This window comes from Crocuta crocuta, unplaced genomic scaffold (assembly GCF_008692635.1).
Source record: "Crocuta crocuta isolate KB4526 unplaced genomic scaffold, BGI_CrCroc_1.0 scaffold68, whole genome shotgun sequence".
Classification (NCBI taxonomy): Eukaryota; Metazoa; Chordata; class Mammalia; order Carnivora; family Hyaenidae; genus Crocuta; species Crocuta crocuta.
In genome coordinates, this window is record NW_027532426.1 from 3294398 (window position 1) to 3309490 (window position 15093).

At 52.5% G+C, this 15093-nt stretch overlaps 1 protein-coding gene and 1 non-coding gene across 2 annotated transcripts; one reads left to right on the forward strand and one right to left on the reverse strand.

The window, feature by feature from the left end:
- Positions 1-208: 208 nt before the first annotated feature.
- PSMB3 (proteasome 20S subunit beta 3) lies at positions 209-11279 on the reverse strand. The gene is made up of 6 exons (XM_077779303.1): positions 11170-11279; positions 10680-10864; positions 7840-7947; positions 2731-2908; positions 1215-1309; positions 209-318 (listed from the first exon to the last, which is right to left on the reverse strand). The coding sequence occupies exons 1-6, from the start codon at positions 11170-11172 to the stop codon at positions 270-272; spliced, it is 618 nt and encodes a 205-aa protein (XP_077635429.1). The 5' UTR covers positions 11173-11279; the 3' UTR covers positions 209-269.
- An 841-nt stretch (positions 11280-12120) lies between these two features.
- On the forward strand, positions 12121-12194 carry TRNAN-GUU (transfer RNA asparagine (anticodon GUU)). The gene has a single exon. It is a non-coding gene; the product is annotated as a tRNA-Asn (tRNA).
- The last annotated feature ends 2899 nt before the right edge of the window (positions 12195-15093 follow it).

Genomic DNA, 15093 nt, shown 5'->3' on the forward strand with positions numbered 1-15093 from the left:
GAATGGGTAAAGCACTTTGTGCCAGGCCTACCACACAGCAGACACTCAGCAAGTGATCCATACGTGTTCTCCCCACCACGCACCAGCAGAGCACGCTGCAAGTCAAGAAGACAAGCCAAGGGCTGAGCTACACCCTGAGGACCTATCTGTAACTGCCCGGCTGGGAACAAAGAGCTCTGGTAAAGCCCCAAAGACAAAGAAGCAGAAGTGAAAGAAAAACTATTTTATTTAAAAAAAAAAAAAGGGGGGGGGCCTCTGAGAACGGAGGGTTAGTCCATGCGGGCCTTCAATGTCCTGGTGGTAATTTTGTCCTTCTCGCTGCAGAGGGAGAAAAGTCACAAAACATCTACGCCATTCTAGACTGCAGAGCACAGCTGTTCTGCCAACTCTAGGGTTAACCGTCTGGCTCGTGTTCCATTAACCTTTTAGCCTGTCTGCTCGGCCTGGCATGAGCAGGGGGAGAAGGAAGGGAGCCCAGTGACGGCTCCTCACAGCCGGAACCACCAGGAGTAAAAGGACACAGCGCCCCGAAGAAGGGCAGGAGCTCCCCCAGGCCAGAGCACGAGTCACTTAGGAAGAGGTTGCTGTTTCCTCCCAAGGAACGTAAGAGGGTACGAGGGTAAACTGTGTCAGCCTGTCTGGTTTTCATGACGACTGAGCAAGCCCTCCCGGAACGAAAGGGTCCAAATGCTTATTTGGGGATGTACCCGAGGAAAGCTCTTGGGGAGGACATCTACTTCATCCATTTGGGTTCCTGGTGACAGCTCCAGACAAGAGGAAAGGGGACGGCAGGGAGCCGCCTGAGGCTGGAAAACCGTCCCCAGAGCCCAGCACAGCAGCCACTTGTGGCTCAGAGTGTCCCCCCAGAGGCGGGAGTTGGGAGGAGGGAGTCACCTAGAGTCTTGATGAATCTGCGGTAGCGCTGCTGTGGCTCAACCCCACACCAGCCCCCGAGACCCTGGGGCCGCTTCCCACAGTGAGCAAGTAGGGAGGAAACTTGGTCGTGAAGCCTCACCCGACAGGCGAAGGGAACCCGAAGAGGCTCCCTCACTGCCACCCTTCGAGAAGCACAGATTTCTGCCATCCCAGGCCCGCCACAAGCACCTTTCCTCCCTCACAACCGGTTCTGGGGGGACGGGAAGATGGGGTAGCTGTGGGGGAGGGGAGAGGCGGGTGTATGCAAAGCTTCCAGACTTTTCCCAGCGCCTACTCACATGACGTGGACGATGACTCCCATGCCAGACACTGCATCCCGGTCCACGGCATTCAGCATGGCTTGAGAGATGGTTTCAAACAGGTGCTCTGGGTCCTGCAACAGCGCAGAAGCCTCAGACCCTAACTTGCTTTAACCCTTTAACCCTCTTTTTTCTAGGCTCAAGATCCCCAACTCTGGCCACCCTCCTGCCTGGCGAGAGGGATGGCTCCCTGGATGTGGGAAGCCCCCTCAGCTGCTCAGACGGAGGCAGGTCATGTAAGGGCAAGTGGGGCCCTGAGCCGCCTCTAACCAGCAGTCTGACCTCGAACAAGTCACACGGTCCCTCGCTAAGTTCAATCCCCCTTCTGTACAAGGGGGAGAGTCCCTATTTGACTTCCGTGTGCTTTGTGAGTGGTCTACGGGCTTTCCTCCCGGGTGTCACACGGGAGCCTCACAACTCAGTCTGTCCAACCACGAACCCGCTTGCCATCCCCCAAAACTGTTCCTTCCCCTACGTCCTCCATCTTGGTTGGCTCAGTGAGAAACTCAGGCGTCCTCGTTATCTCCACCTCCCATACTTCTGGGTCAAGTGACCAAAGCCACTGGACTCCAGCTGCACCGCCGCCCCTCCCCCTACTATCTCTGCTCAGGCCTCACTCGGCGCCTCCTGCAGGTGAGCACAATGGCCAAGGCATCTACCTGCCGGTTCCGGTTCCTAACCACCTTTGACATCGGTACTAGGGTAAAGTTCAAACTCTGGAAAAGCATTCAAGGCCTTTTGAAGTCGCAGCCCACTCTTGCTCTCCACCATCATCTCACCCTACACAGCAGCCACAGCAAGCTCTCTCATCACTGAACACACTTGGCCCCTCTGGTACCTTCACACAGGCCGTTTCTTCTGCCAATCAGGCCTTTTGTTCCCCCTCCTCCTGGCAAACTGCGTTTTAACACACATGACTGTCTGTCTTCATTAGACTAAAGGAAGCTCTTGAAGACAGGCCACCTGGTTTCCCAGGGCCCCGCAGAGCTGGCACAACAGCCAACCCTTCCCGTCAGGGACTGTTCCAGTCTCCACATGTTTTCCTCACACCCCTCCTAAGGCCAGACTAGGCTGTTATCCCCATTTTCCAGCTGAGGTAATGGAGGCATAAAGAGGTAAAGTGACACACCTAAGAACTAAGGGACAGGTGGGTCCAGGTTTCCAGCCCAGACAACCCGGCTCCCCTGTAAGCCTACACCGCGTTATGTGGTCTTCAACAAGCGGGTGTGAGAACCCCAGACGCTCGAGGCAAGGAACTACTCATTGTTGCAGCAACTACCTGCCTGGGGTCTCCTGACAGTCGAGGCTCCCCCTGGAGCCAGCCTGCACCCAGGCCTGGCAGTTTCTGGACCCCCTCCCCCAACAAGGCCAAGCAGTGGTGGCGCTCTCCGACCCGCGTCGTTCTCTTCGTCACGTGCCAGGCAAACACACTCTCCCCTGATGGCCGAGGGGTGGAGGCCCCAGAGCCCGGCCCCGCTCCGCGCCACCAGCTCACCATGTCGGGCTCCCAGAGGGACTCGCACATGCCATACATCTGTTCGGAGCACGTGCCGCTGACCACAAAGTCGTCAGTCACCATGGGGCAGCCGATGAGGTCTAGGGAGCAAATGAAGGGCTTAAAGGTCTTCGGGTCCAGCCCGGCGATGACTGGCTCCGTGTAGTAGGGGCCAAACCTGCGCGGGCCAGGAGCAGAGAGAAACCAGGACTCAAGAACGGTCGCCTTTTTGTTCAGACCTACCCAGACAAGGCCCCGGCCTAGACGCGGGGACACAGAGGGCCTATCTGGGAAGATCCACTGTCCCAATGGCCAGTTTTTTTGTTTTTTTAACTCTGTAACACCCAACATGGGGCTTGAACTAAGAGTCACATGTTCTACCGACTGAGCCAGCCAGGTGCCCCCCGCAATCCGGCCAGCTTTGATTCACCCTTCCCCACCTCCTGGCATCTGACATTTTTTCCCCCGACACTTTCCTTCCCAGCCTCCTCCCCCCGGCCCCTGACCCTCTCTGCCACTTCCTAGTTCTAGGAATTCTGATTTCTTCTACTCTTCCCTAGCCTAGCCAAAGTCCTACTGCCATTCAATTCTCTATCCATCTGTCTGTCTATCCCTCCACTCCTTCTGGAAACAGATTTGAAGCAGTTTATAGGAAACACACTAAAAAATAAAAATCATGAAAACAATACAAGACACTCAGACTGAAAACAAAGTTTTGTTCTGGGTCTCTTGGCAGACAAGGCAAAGAAGGATACTCAGTAAGCTGCGTTATCTTCGTTGTCTACCTACGGCAAATAGGAGATGATCAGACACTTGTCCCAGACCCTGAACTTTGAGGAGAATTAATCTCAGGAATCTCTCTCTATAAAATACTCAAAAGCTGGGATACCTGGGTGGCTCAGTCGGTTAAGCATCCGACTTCGGCTCAGGTCATGTTCTTGCAGTTTGGGAGTTCCAGCCGTGCACTGGGCTCTGTGCTGACAGCTCAGAGCCTAGAGCCTGCTTCGGATTCTGTGTCTCCCTCTCTCTCTGCCCCTCCCCTGCTCATGCTCTGTCTCTCTCTCAAAAATAAACATTTTTAAAAAATTAAAAAAAAAAACCCTCAAAAGCTAATGGCCATTATTTTCAATAAAAACAGTAAGTAAAGATGTCTTTATTATTTTTTTAAAAATTTTTAATGCTTTATTTATTTCTGAGAAAGGCAGCATGAGCAGGGGAAGGTCAGAGAGAGAGGGAGACAAAGAATCTGAAGCAGGCTCCAGGCTCTGAGCTAGCTGTCAGCACAGAGCCTAATGCGGGGCTCGAACCCACGAACTGTGAGATCATGACCTGAGCCGAAGTCAGACGCTTAACCGAATGAGCCACCCAGGCACCCCTTATCTTTATTATTTTTTAAAAACGTTTATATATTTGTTTTGAGAGAGACAACATGCGTGAGCAGAGGAGGGGCAGAGAGAGAGGCAAAGAGAGTGAATCCCAAGCAGGCTCCGTGCTGATAGTGCAAAGCCCAAGATGGAGCTAGATCTCACGAACTGAGATGATGACCTGAGCGCCAAAGTCAAGAGTCAGAGACACTTAACCGACTGAACCACCCAGTCACCCCATCTTGTCTTTACTTATCCATGTCTTATATTGGCTCTCAGTAATATCTACGAGCATAACCTTAAATTACAGCTCCATAAAAAATAATTCCAAAAAAAATCCTAGTTAGTTCTAAAGTGAAGGAAAGGGTTGAGACAGGGTGCTCTGTCTCTCCAATAGATCCCTGGGTATAAGCTTCTGTAAGAAATTTAAAATCTTGTACGTTCTTCTCAATGAAATGGAAATAGAATTAATCTAAGAATATTCTAGACTATCTGGGTAGCAACCTTACAACTAAATACAATGGCCGCCTGGTGGCTCAGTTGATTAAGTGTCTGGATTTCAGCTCAGGTCATGATCTCATGGTTCGTGGTTTCAAGCCCTACATTGGGCTCTCCGCTGTCAGCACAGAGGCCGCTTTGGATCCTCTGGGATCCATGAAAAGATTTTCCTTTTAAAAAGACTCTGGGGGCACCCGCGTGGCTCAGCTGGTCAAGTGTCTGACTTCGGCTCAGGTCATGGTCTCCCGGTTGGTGGATTCGGGTCCCACGTTGGGCTCTGTGCTGCTGGTGTGAGCCTGCTTGGGACTCTCTCCTCTCTCTCTCCCAAAATAAATACATAAACTTAAAAAAAAAAAAAAAAGGCTCTGTATACTGCTCAAGTTTGCAAATCACAGAACTAGCCTATCCCACTAGAAAATCACCAACTTCAAGAAGGCTTGTACAGAAAGCTCCTGGTTAGCTAAGAACCTAGGATTTACCAGGTCAGCCTGAAAACCCTGTGTTTTTCTTCTCCTTTTTAAAAGATTTTTTAAAGTTATCTCTACACCTAACATGGGACTCAAATTCACAAGCACATGCTCTACCGACTGAGCCAGCTAGGTGCCCCTGTATTTTTATTTCCAATAAACATGATGGGGCACTGGTTCAGTGGGTAGAGCATGTGACTCTTTCTTTTTTTAATTCTATTTATTTAAGTAATCTCCGCACTCAGCATGGGACTTGGGCTCACAACCAAAGTAGGGATTTGTATAAAGTTTACTTAAAAAAAGGGGGGGGAAGGGGTCAGGGCACCTGGGTGGCTTGGTCAGTTAAACATCTGATTTCGGCTCAGGTCATGATCTCACAGTTTTGAGTCCAAGCCCCACATCAGGCTCTGTGCTGACCACTCAGAGCCTGGACATTGCTTTGGATTCTGTGTCTCCCTCTGTCTCTGCCCCTCCCCTACTCATGCTCCATCTCTGTCTCTCAAAAATAAATAAATGTAAAAAAAAAATTTTTTTTTAAAGTGTCAGACTCTTGATTTCAGCTCAGGTCAGAATCTCATGAGTTCATGAGTTTGAGTCCCATATCAGGCTCTGCGCGGACAGCACAGAGTTTACTTGTGATTTTCTCTCTCTCTGCCCCTCTCCTACTCTCTCTCTCTCTCTCAAAATAATACATAAACATTTAAAAAACAAATACATGGGCCTTTATGCACATACTTAAATGTGAATTAATCTTTACAGGTGTGAAAGACATTTTCCCCCTCTACAATCAGTTTAAAAAATTCTTTAGAGGTGGTTCAGTCAGTTGAACATCCAATTCTTGATTCTGGCTCAGGTCATGACCCCAGGGCCATGGGATCAAGCCCTGCATTGGGCTCTGTGCTGAGCGTGGAGCCTGCTTAAGATTCTCCCTCCTGGGGTGCCTGGGTAGCTCAGTCGGTTAAGCGTCCGACTTCGGCTCAGGTCATGATCTCACGGTTTGTGGGTTCAAGCCCCGCGTCGGGCTCTGTGCTAACAGCGAGCTCAGAGCCTGGAGCCTGTTTCGGATTCTGTGTCTCCCTCTCTCTCTGACCCTCCCCTGATCATGCTGTCTCTCTTTCTCTCTCAAAAATAAATAAAATGTTTAAAAAAAAAAAAGATTCTCCCTCCCTCTTCCTCTCTGCCCCTTCTCCCTGCTCTCTCTCTTTAAAATAAAATTTAAAAACCACTTTTTTTTAACGCTTTTGAGAAATAGAGCATGAACGGGGGTGGGGCAGAAAGAGAGAGAGAGAGAGAGAGAGACTGACTCTGAATCAGGCCCCAGGTTCTGAGCTGTCAACACAGAGCCCAACGCGGGGCTTGAACCCACAATCTGTGAGATCATGACCTGAGCCGAAGTTGAACACTCAACTGACTGAGCCACCCAAGAGCCACACTCTAAAATAAAATTTTAAAAAAGTCCTTTAAGGGGCACCTAGCCGGCTCAACTGGAGTAGCGTGCTACTCTTGATCTCGGGGTTGGGAGTTTGAGCCCCATGCTGGGTGTGGAGACTACTTAAATAAATAAAAACTTAAGACAAAGATCATTTAAGCCTTTTTCAATTCGAGTTTTGATAAACATAGTTACCATCTGTGGCAGACAACTCACGGGTGAGGATATTAAGATACACCTAAGAAAAGGCAACATTTCTTACAGTTTTTAGCTTCGGTAACACTACAAAGGCAACAGCAGGGCTCCCACAGCAGCAAAGACTTAGTTTTCAGAGCTAAAGAGTACTTCCGTGACTTTTCCATAAAGTTCAAAATTGTTTCAAAATGAACAATTTAAAAAAGAAATAAAGGGAAAAAAAGAACTCCACTTGTCACTTTGCTACCCAGCTTTGCCCAGAGATGAGTGGAAGTCTGGGTGACACCTGGGTGGCTCAGTTGGTTAAGCATCTGACTTTGGCTCAGGTCACGATCTCAGGGTTTGTGGGTTCGAGCCCCGGGTCGGGCTCTGTGCTGACAGCTCAGAGCCTGGAGCCTGCTTTGGATTCTGGGTCTCCCTCTCTCTCTCTGCCTCTCCATTGCTCGCACCCTGTCTCTCCATCTCTCTCAAAAATAAACAAACAGTGGGGCGCCTGGGTGGCTCAGTCGGTTGAGCCTCCGACTTCGGCTCGGGTCATGATCTCACAGTTTGTGAGTTCGAGCCCCGCATCAGGCTCTGTGCTGACAGCTCGGAGCCTGGAGCCTGCTCGCATTTGTCGTCTCCTTCTCTCTCGCCCTCTCCCACCCACTTGTGCTCTCTCTGTCTCTCAAAAATAAATAAATGTAAAAAAATAAACAAACAGTAAAAAAATTTTAAAAAGAAAAAAAGAAAAGTCCCCGTGGGGCTCTCCTTTGCTTCCATCCCAGCCTCTGCACTGGATCCTAAAGCTAGGCCTCTGCTCTCCTCGTCACGAAGTCTTCAAAGAAAACGGACAAGAATTCTCGTACCCAGTCCCTAGGACTGACAGGCCTAGCTCTGCAGTGCGGGTGGCTCCTGGCCGGGGGGCTCCAGGCCATGCTTTGGGGGGAAAGTCTGTTGCCTGGAAGCCAAGTCGGCCCACTCTGTGCATTCCCTGCCTTTTTCTGAAGTAGCCCCTTCTTTCCTATTGGGTGGCCAGGCTCACAGAAAACAGAGCCATAAAACAAGGTTCTCGCCCTGCACATGAGAAATGGGAGCGCGGGGAGGCATCTTCCTGGCATCCCTCCTTACGCCACCACCACGTGGCCACAAAGGCCCGGCCCACGCTTGCGCTCACCGTTTCTCATACAAGAGGTTGGCCACCATGCTCATGAGGGTGTAAGGCTTGATCTGCCGACCTTCCTTCAGCTCATACAGGTTCAGCCGGAACTTGAGGCGCTGGGCACTGCGACAGGGGGAGACGGGAGGGAGTAAGTCACTGCTGAAGGCGCCCTCGCGCGGGGAGACACACAACCGCCGCCCTTGCCAGCTCGCCTGTCTTCCTCCCCCAGGGACTTTCGTCCATGTTTCAGACGTGCCCAACTCTCGTCCCTTGTAAAGACTTTTTTGCCCACCATACTTTTTTTGAGGTGAGAAAAGTGGCACTCAGAAGTGGATTTTCTCCTCTTTCTCGAGGAAGAGAGGAACAATTTGTACACCATAAAATGCACGTCTTCCGTACACTCTGGGCAAGCGACCACCTGCGGACACAGCGACGGAAGCCTAGGGAAGGCGCAGTGCACCGCGAGAGCAGGCCCCGAGCCTTCCTGCATCCTCCCACTTAATCTGCCCATCCATGAAATGGGGACAAATCACCCGATGGTGAGCCAATGTACGGAGGTATGACTTGGGAAACTACAGAATCTTCTGTGTGGGAATCAAGGAGCAGCTGCCCCACCAACGGCCAGGAAGGTACCTAAGAAAAAAAAGCCATGTCGCCTCCAGTGCCACAGTTCTGAGCCCAGGACAGGGCCCTGCAGGGAGGAGCAGCCCCGTGCCACACCTGCCAGGAGGAAAGCTGCTGAGTGAGTCAAAGTTCCAGAACAAAGGGCCTTAGACACAGCCTGAGCTTCCTCTCACAGGTGGGGAAAGTGAGGCCTTGCAAAATTAGCAAGTACCGCCCTAAAGCATACAAACACGGAGAAAGCCCCCAGGAGAAAAGGAAATGGTGTGAGGGGCGGAGAGGAAGGCTGCTGGAGGCCTTTCCAAGTCTGGAGTTCTTGACTTTTACGGAGCTTCAAACAGAAACAAAAGAAAAAATGCTCTGACCAACTTCCACCGCATCAGTGAACTAGTCTCTTGATCTAAGAACTAAGTTAAGTCCAGGAACTGCTGTTCTTTGTGCCACCAGCTTCCTGCAGGACCAGCCACTTGTGGCATCTTCGCTCTTGAAACCCTAACCTGATTCTTTTCCTCTGGCCTCTCTTCTTCCCCCGCCACTAAGTATACAATTCAGCTCTCGAACGGCAGCTCATTTGTCTCCTCTATATATTCCTTCTGTCCAAAATCTGTTTCCAGAGGTTTACAAGATCACCGATGCCTCTCTAGCTCCGAGACACAATTTCAAGTTCCCAGCTGCTCAAAAGGTGTCCCTACGTGGACCGGCTTGTCCCTTCAAAATTGGTGTCAAAATCAGTCATCACCTTCCCCTAAGACCAGTCCTCCCGATTTCAGTCAATGTGCTCAAAACAAAAGTCATCTTTAAAACCTTTCTGGGGGGGGCGCCTGGGTGGCTTAGTCGGTTGAGCGTCCGACTTTCGCTTGGGTCATGATCTCGCGGTTCGTGGGTTCAAGCCCCGCGTCGGGCTCTGTGCTGACTGCCAGCTCGGAGCCTGGAGCCTGTTTCAGAGTCTGTGACTCCCTCTCTCTCTGACCCTCCCCTGCTCACGCTGTCTCTCTCTCTCTCTCCCCTAGAAATAAATAAAAAACGTTTAAAAAAATAAAATAAAATAAAACCTTTCTGGGGGCGCCTGGGTGGCTCAGTTGGTTGAGCATCCGACTTCGGCTCGGGTCATGATCTCATGGTTCGTGGGTTCGAGCCCCGCGTTGGGCTCTGTGCTGACAGCTAGCTCAGAGATTAGAGCCTGTCTTTGGATTCTGTGTCTCCCTCTCTCTCTATCCCTCCCCTGCTCATGCTCTGTCTCTGTCTCTCAAAAACAAACATTAAAAAAAAAAAAAGCAATTGATTAAAAAAATAAAAATAAATAAAACCTTTCTGGATTACCTACATGCTAGGTAGTAATCTAGATACTAGAGGCAGATAAAAAAGAGTCACAAAGCCCACCCTCAGTGAATGACTCTTCCGCCTCACAATATCCAACCCGCCACGAAGGCTGCAACAACTCTCAGAAATGCCCTCCTTTCCGTTCCCATCACCACCACCCCATGAGGACAATAACCCTCACACCCTTTTTTTTTTTTTTTAAAGTTTATTTAGTCAGTTTGAGAGAGGAAGAGAGAAGGAATGAGAGAGAATCCTAAGCAGGCTCTGCACTACCAGCATGGAGCCTGAGTCAGGGCTTGAACCCACAAACCATGAGATCGTAACCTGAGCCAAAAGCAAAAGTCAGCAGCTCACCAGACTGAGCCACCCACACGCCCCAATAACCCTCATACCTGGACCAACAGGATAGCTACCGATTTCATCTCCCACACTCTCCTTCCTCTCAAATCACAGGCCTTCTGCCCACTACAAGAGGAATCTGTCAGTTAATATGCACCAGCTGGTCGTGGGGTAGGTATCCTCCTGTATCCCTTTCCCAATCAGACCTGCCGTTATTTAGGGGCTGAGCACAGGCCTGAGAGAGGCCTGCACTGAGATCCTGAGTGGCATTCATTAACTTGCATTTGGGGCTAGAAACTCTGAGACCTTCAGTTTCCGCATCTGCAAAATGAGACAGCAGCATGGTGATGTAGTTCAGCGGATTAAATGGGTCCCTGCGTGTAAGGCGCTCCGTGCAGAGTAAATGCGGGTGAAAGCTGGTTAGGATACCATTCTTTCTGGCCTACGGTGTCCGGCAAGGTCTCTGATTCACTGCTGCCGTTTGGTAGATGACTGACACCTGGGCCACTCAAGACACCGGGCAAGGGCTAGTCCAAGAAGAGGCCTGCGTGTGGGCGGGGACCCCCGACACTTACACAGTCTGGACATCGGTGGCCAGTCCGGCCAGGCCTATGTACAGCCGATCGCCCATGGGAAAGATCTTCTGGAAGTCCGTGGTCACCATCTGGGCCTGGATCCCGAAGCGCCTGTCGGCAGCGATGGCCACACAGTTCTTCCCCTTCATGGCCATGACGGCCCCTCCGTTATAGGACATAATAGACTACGGCAGACAGAGCGGAGGGACTCAGTGTGACAGACCAGAGTCCCCGGCGCAGCCCCTGATCCGGAGGCTCCTATGGGCTCCGTCCTCCCCGCTGAAGGCGCCCGGACACCCCGAAGTCCAGCTCTGACATTAGCGCTGGGCAGCTGCGGGGAGCAGCCTTCAACCCCTTGGTCCTCACCGAGGTCCGCTTCCCTTCAAGCTTCAAACGACCACCAGGTCCTCTCCGCCTCCCAAACCTCCCATGCCCCCTCCCCGTTCCTCAATCCCAACCCCGTGTCCCTTCTCCTCGCTCCCCATCTCACCATGTCTGCGGTGTACTGGGACCCCCAATCGCCACAATTCCAGGCAACCGACTAGGGTCCTCCCTGCACAACCACTCGTGCTGCCTTCTCTCTATGCGCCCAAAGGCCGACCCTTCCGGGACATTTTGGCTTCCTACTGGCTGCGCCTGTCTGTCAGTCATCAGAACCGGAGTTTGGTTGAGAAGCCAAAACCGAGACTGGGAAGGCGGAAAGTGAAAAGTCACTGTGAGTGCGGAAGCGACTGGCGCCGCGGTGCAAGCTGGGATCGCGGCGGACCGGGACTCCCAACTCGGACGACTTGGCCTGGGACCTGTGTGCACGTGGACTGTGAAGCCCGAAATAGGGGCTGCGGGCCCCGCTGAAGGGCCACGGCGTTGTGAACGCGCCGTGTGGCTCGGGTGTATTACTGACGCTAGTTTGTTTCATTTACTCATTCCAGAAATCCTTACAATTCTTATGTGCCAGGTACTACTCTAGGCTCTGCACACTCAACAAACAGCCTAGCACGGTGCGCGGAATTTAGGAGGCGCCCATTCAGCACATATTTAATGTTTCGAGGGGGAGGAGCAAGTGGAGAGCGTCGCGGATGTACCGCGGCTGCAGGGGCTCAGTTGCAAAGGGGAGGTTTAGAGACCAAAGGTGGTTATGCTTTTTGAGGCCCCCTCCCCACTTATCCCCAGGACTCAGGTTACCCTAACAAAGGACGTTTCGGGCTTTTCCATCTTATCTTCCCCTAAGAGCGATCGAGAGGAAGCCCGCGGCCACCCCTCCCAGAACCAATGGAGGAGGGACGTAAAGGTCCCCCCTCCTCCCTTTCCTCCATCAGGACCCTTCCCTCTCTCCCCCGGGCCTGACTGCTTTCGCCCGATTGCAGGGTTTCCGTCGGATTCTTGCGCCGTCATAGGCTCGCTCCCATTGACTCGGCTCACTGCCACGCTGGCAGTTGTCGCGGTCTCTGTGGCGCAATCGGTTAGCGCGTTCGGCTGTTAACCGAAAGGTTGGTGGTTCGAGCCCACCCAGGGACGCTCTCTTTTCCCCCCCTCCACTAAAAGAAAAACCTAAGCCCTCTCCCCCCGCAACGTCAAAGGTGCCAAATTTCGTTTTGAAGCGGCAGAGATACTTTTATCTATAGCAAATCAGAGGGTCATTGTGATGGAAAATTCGTTGATGTTCAATGATGGGATTATTTCTCCAGCACTTTCCTCCACCGCCTACCTCCCACCCCGCCCCCAGGCTGGATTGCAGGAAAGGCAGACAGAGGTTTTTGTCTCACTGTGCAATACGTTTCAGGTTGCATTCTTCGTAGGATTAAGAATGAATTTACAGTGCAGGTTGGACAGTGTTTCTATTGTCTGCCTCAATCGATGTTACAGTCTCGAAATATTATGTTTGGAAGGGAAGAAAGTGGCGCGAGAGACAAAGGGAGGGAGAAACTGTGGAATGAAGTGAAAGGTGAGAGACAGCATAGCTGTGATACACAGAGACAGAAAAGGGAGATGACAGAGAAATAGGTGCGGTGAGTGGGCCGGAAGGAAAATGGAGGGAAAAGAGAAGCAGTTAATATAAGAAGCATCCAAAAAGGAAAACAACGACAACAAAACTATTTTTTTTTTCTTTTAGAAATGCACACAGAGCCGTGGGGCAGAGGATGGAGAAAGAGAAGCAGAAACTGACAAAGAGAAGGAGTGAAGGGCACAGAGGTAAAGACAGTCATAAAATCACTAGGGGAGCCACCCTCTCCTACCATTGTCACCATCTTCAAAGGGATCATATCTTCACAGTAACTGCTAGCATGTGCCAGAAATAATTAATTAGATTTCCCGGGGTCCCTGCCCTCTGGAAGCTTCCAGTCTGTGATAGACACGGTGATTCTTCTGGTGAGAAGTCATCAGCTAGAGGACCCCTGTGAGGCAGTACAGTGAGCACAGAATGCAGGGGGGACACTGGCACCTGATGGCAGCCAGAGGCACATCCCGGGATAGGAGCAAAGCAAAGGACTCAGGCAGTTCCCTTGGATATCTGGCTTCTCCCCAATATTGGGCTTAAAGGACAGCTCTTCAGAAAGCCTTTCCCCGGTAGTCACCCACCTTACCAGGTGCTCACGGGGCTGGTGGGGGCAAGCTGGAGGGATACCCAGTGTCATGGAAGCTAACAGGACAGGCTGTGTAACCCCATGGGGGCGTGAGCTCCTTCCAGGCTAAAGCCCGGCTCATCAGCTTTAGGTCTCCAGTGCCTAGTACGGTATTTGACATCGGTATATGACAGATGCTTCTTTGCCAAGAAACCAGAGAACTTCAGATGTGAGAAAGATTGGGTCTCAGAAGGTTCTCCTGATCAGTCAGAAAGGCCAGGGATGTGAGGACGCGTGGCCCAGGACGGAAATGACTGAAATGAAGTTTTAGTGGGTAGGGGGGTGTTCCTCCCTCTGTCTTGTGGTTTGCTAGTGACTGGCGCTTATTAACTCTCTGAGGAACAAGTGGATGGACCCCCGTGAGTATGGCGGGTCCCCTCGCTGCAACACTCCAGGATTGAAGGATTGAAGTGTGGACTTACCGACCCTCCTCCTACTGGCTGATACCTCTTCCCTCACCCCATACACACACTTCGAGGGCAGCCCTCGGTGCCGATCTGGATCCTGTGTAGGATGGAGACCTTCGGGAAGCCCCTACAGGCTTCTCTTGCCCCAAGGTCTTTTAGCAGGAAAGGAGTGACACACCCTGCTGCGCTCCCCTCCCTGCAAGGCAATTGGGGGACAGCAAACGATGCGCGAATCTTCCCCGGCAGAAATCGGGATGCTATGGTCACACTTGCCCTAGGGACAGTGGGCGTGTCCATGCCAAAAGCCCCCTTTCCAAGAAGGGCGGCAAACTCTTGGTATTCCCGCGTAAGAACAGGGAAGTAGATGACCGGGCTCTCCACCCCCCACCCGCTGCATCTTCTCCCGCGGGTTCTCAGAGCACCCCGACTAAGAGGAAATCTCTCCCGCCCATCCTGTTCCTCTCCGCCCCCATTCGGCTGGTGTGGACTGAGTGAAGCTGCTGAGGTCACTTGGCGGCCAACGTCCGCAGGTCTCCTTGTGGCCCGCCAAAGGGTGAAGGCATTCAGTCCAGGGGGCCCCGCTTCGGGTCGGCCTGGGCTGCGAGCGAGTAAGAAAGGAGGAGGCAGACACTATGAAGCTTGCGGAAGATTTGTCTAATTTCCTAACTCGAGCCACCCACCGCCAGGGCGCTTAATGGCCCTTCTGGCCGGATAATCAAGCTCTCTGGAGGGACAGACCTGGTGACCATCTCCAATAAATCTTGAATAACGAATAAGCGAATCGACCGTCCTAATGAGGCAGGGCCCGGGTCGTCGCCGTCACGTAGTATCGATTGGCTTTCCCGGCGCCAGCCTCGGCCGCTCCGCCCTGCCTTTCCAAGTCTCCCTCCTCGTTCTCCCCTCCCGGCGGGAGCCACTGGGGACGGGAGCCCGAGCGCTGGGAGGAGCCGGGAGCGACGATCGGAGGCCGACTGGCACCAGCCGCCTTTGCGCTCGCCCAGCTCCTCCCGCCGCCGGGGCGAGGGAGGCGCACGAACCGCGCAGAGCTCGGTGCGCCCCGGCGAAAAATGCGGGAAGCCGCGCAAGGGAGGAGAAAAAGCGCGGGCCCACTTTCAAGCCCGGCTGCCTGGGTTTCTAGTCCAGTCGGGCCTCTTGCATTCGAGCGGGTTATTGTGTCCCGCACCCGGAGTGAGTCCCAGTCTTCAGCTGGTCTCCCGGCCCGGGTTACGTTCCATTCTTCTCGCGAGCACCCCGGGGGCACCAGGCTCCATCCCAGCAAACCGACCCCCCGACTCAGACTACCCCCTAGGCCTCTCCCTCCGTCCCCCGGGAGTTCGCTTCCCCAGAGCTCCCTGGCGGGGTCCCGGGCGGCTGCGTTTTAGAGCC

Coding starts and splice junctions, on each gene's coding strand:
- PSMB3 (XM_077779303.1), bottom strand. Junction 2,909..7,839: donor AACCTCTTGTATGAGAAACG/GTGAGCGCAAGC, acceptor TGGCCCGCGCAG/GTTTGGCCCCTACTACACGG. Junction 319..1,214: donor GGAGTCATCGTCCACGTCAT/GTGAGTAGGCGC, acceptor CTCCCTCTGCAG/CGAGAAGGACAAAATTACCA.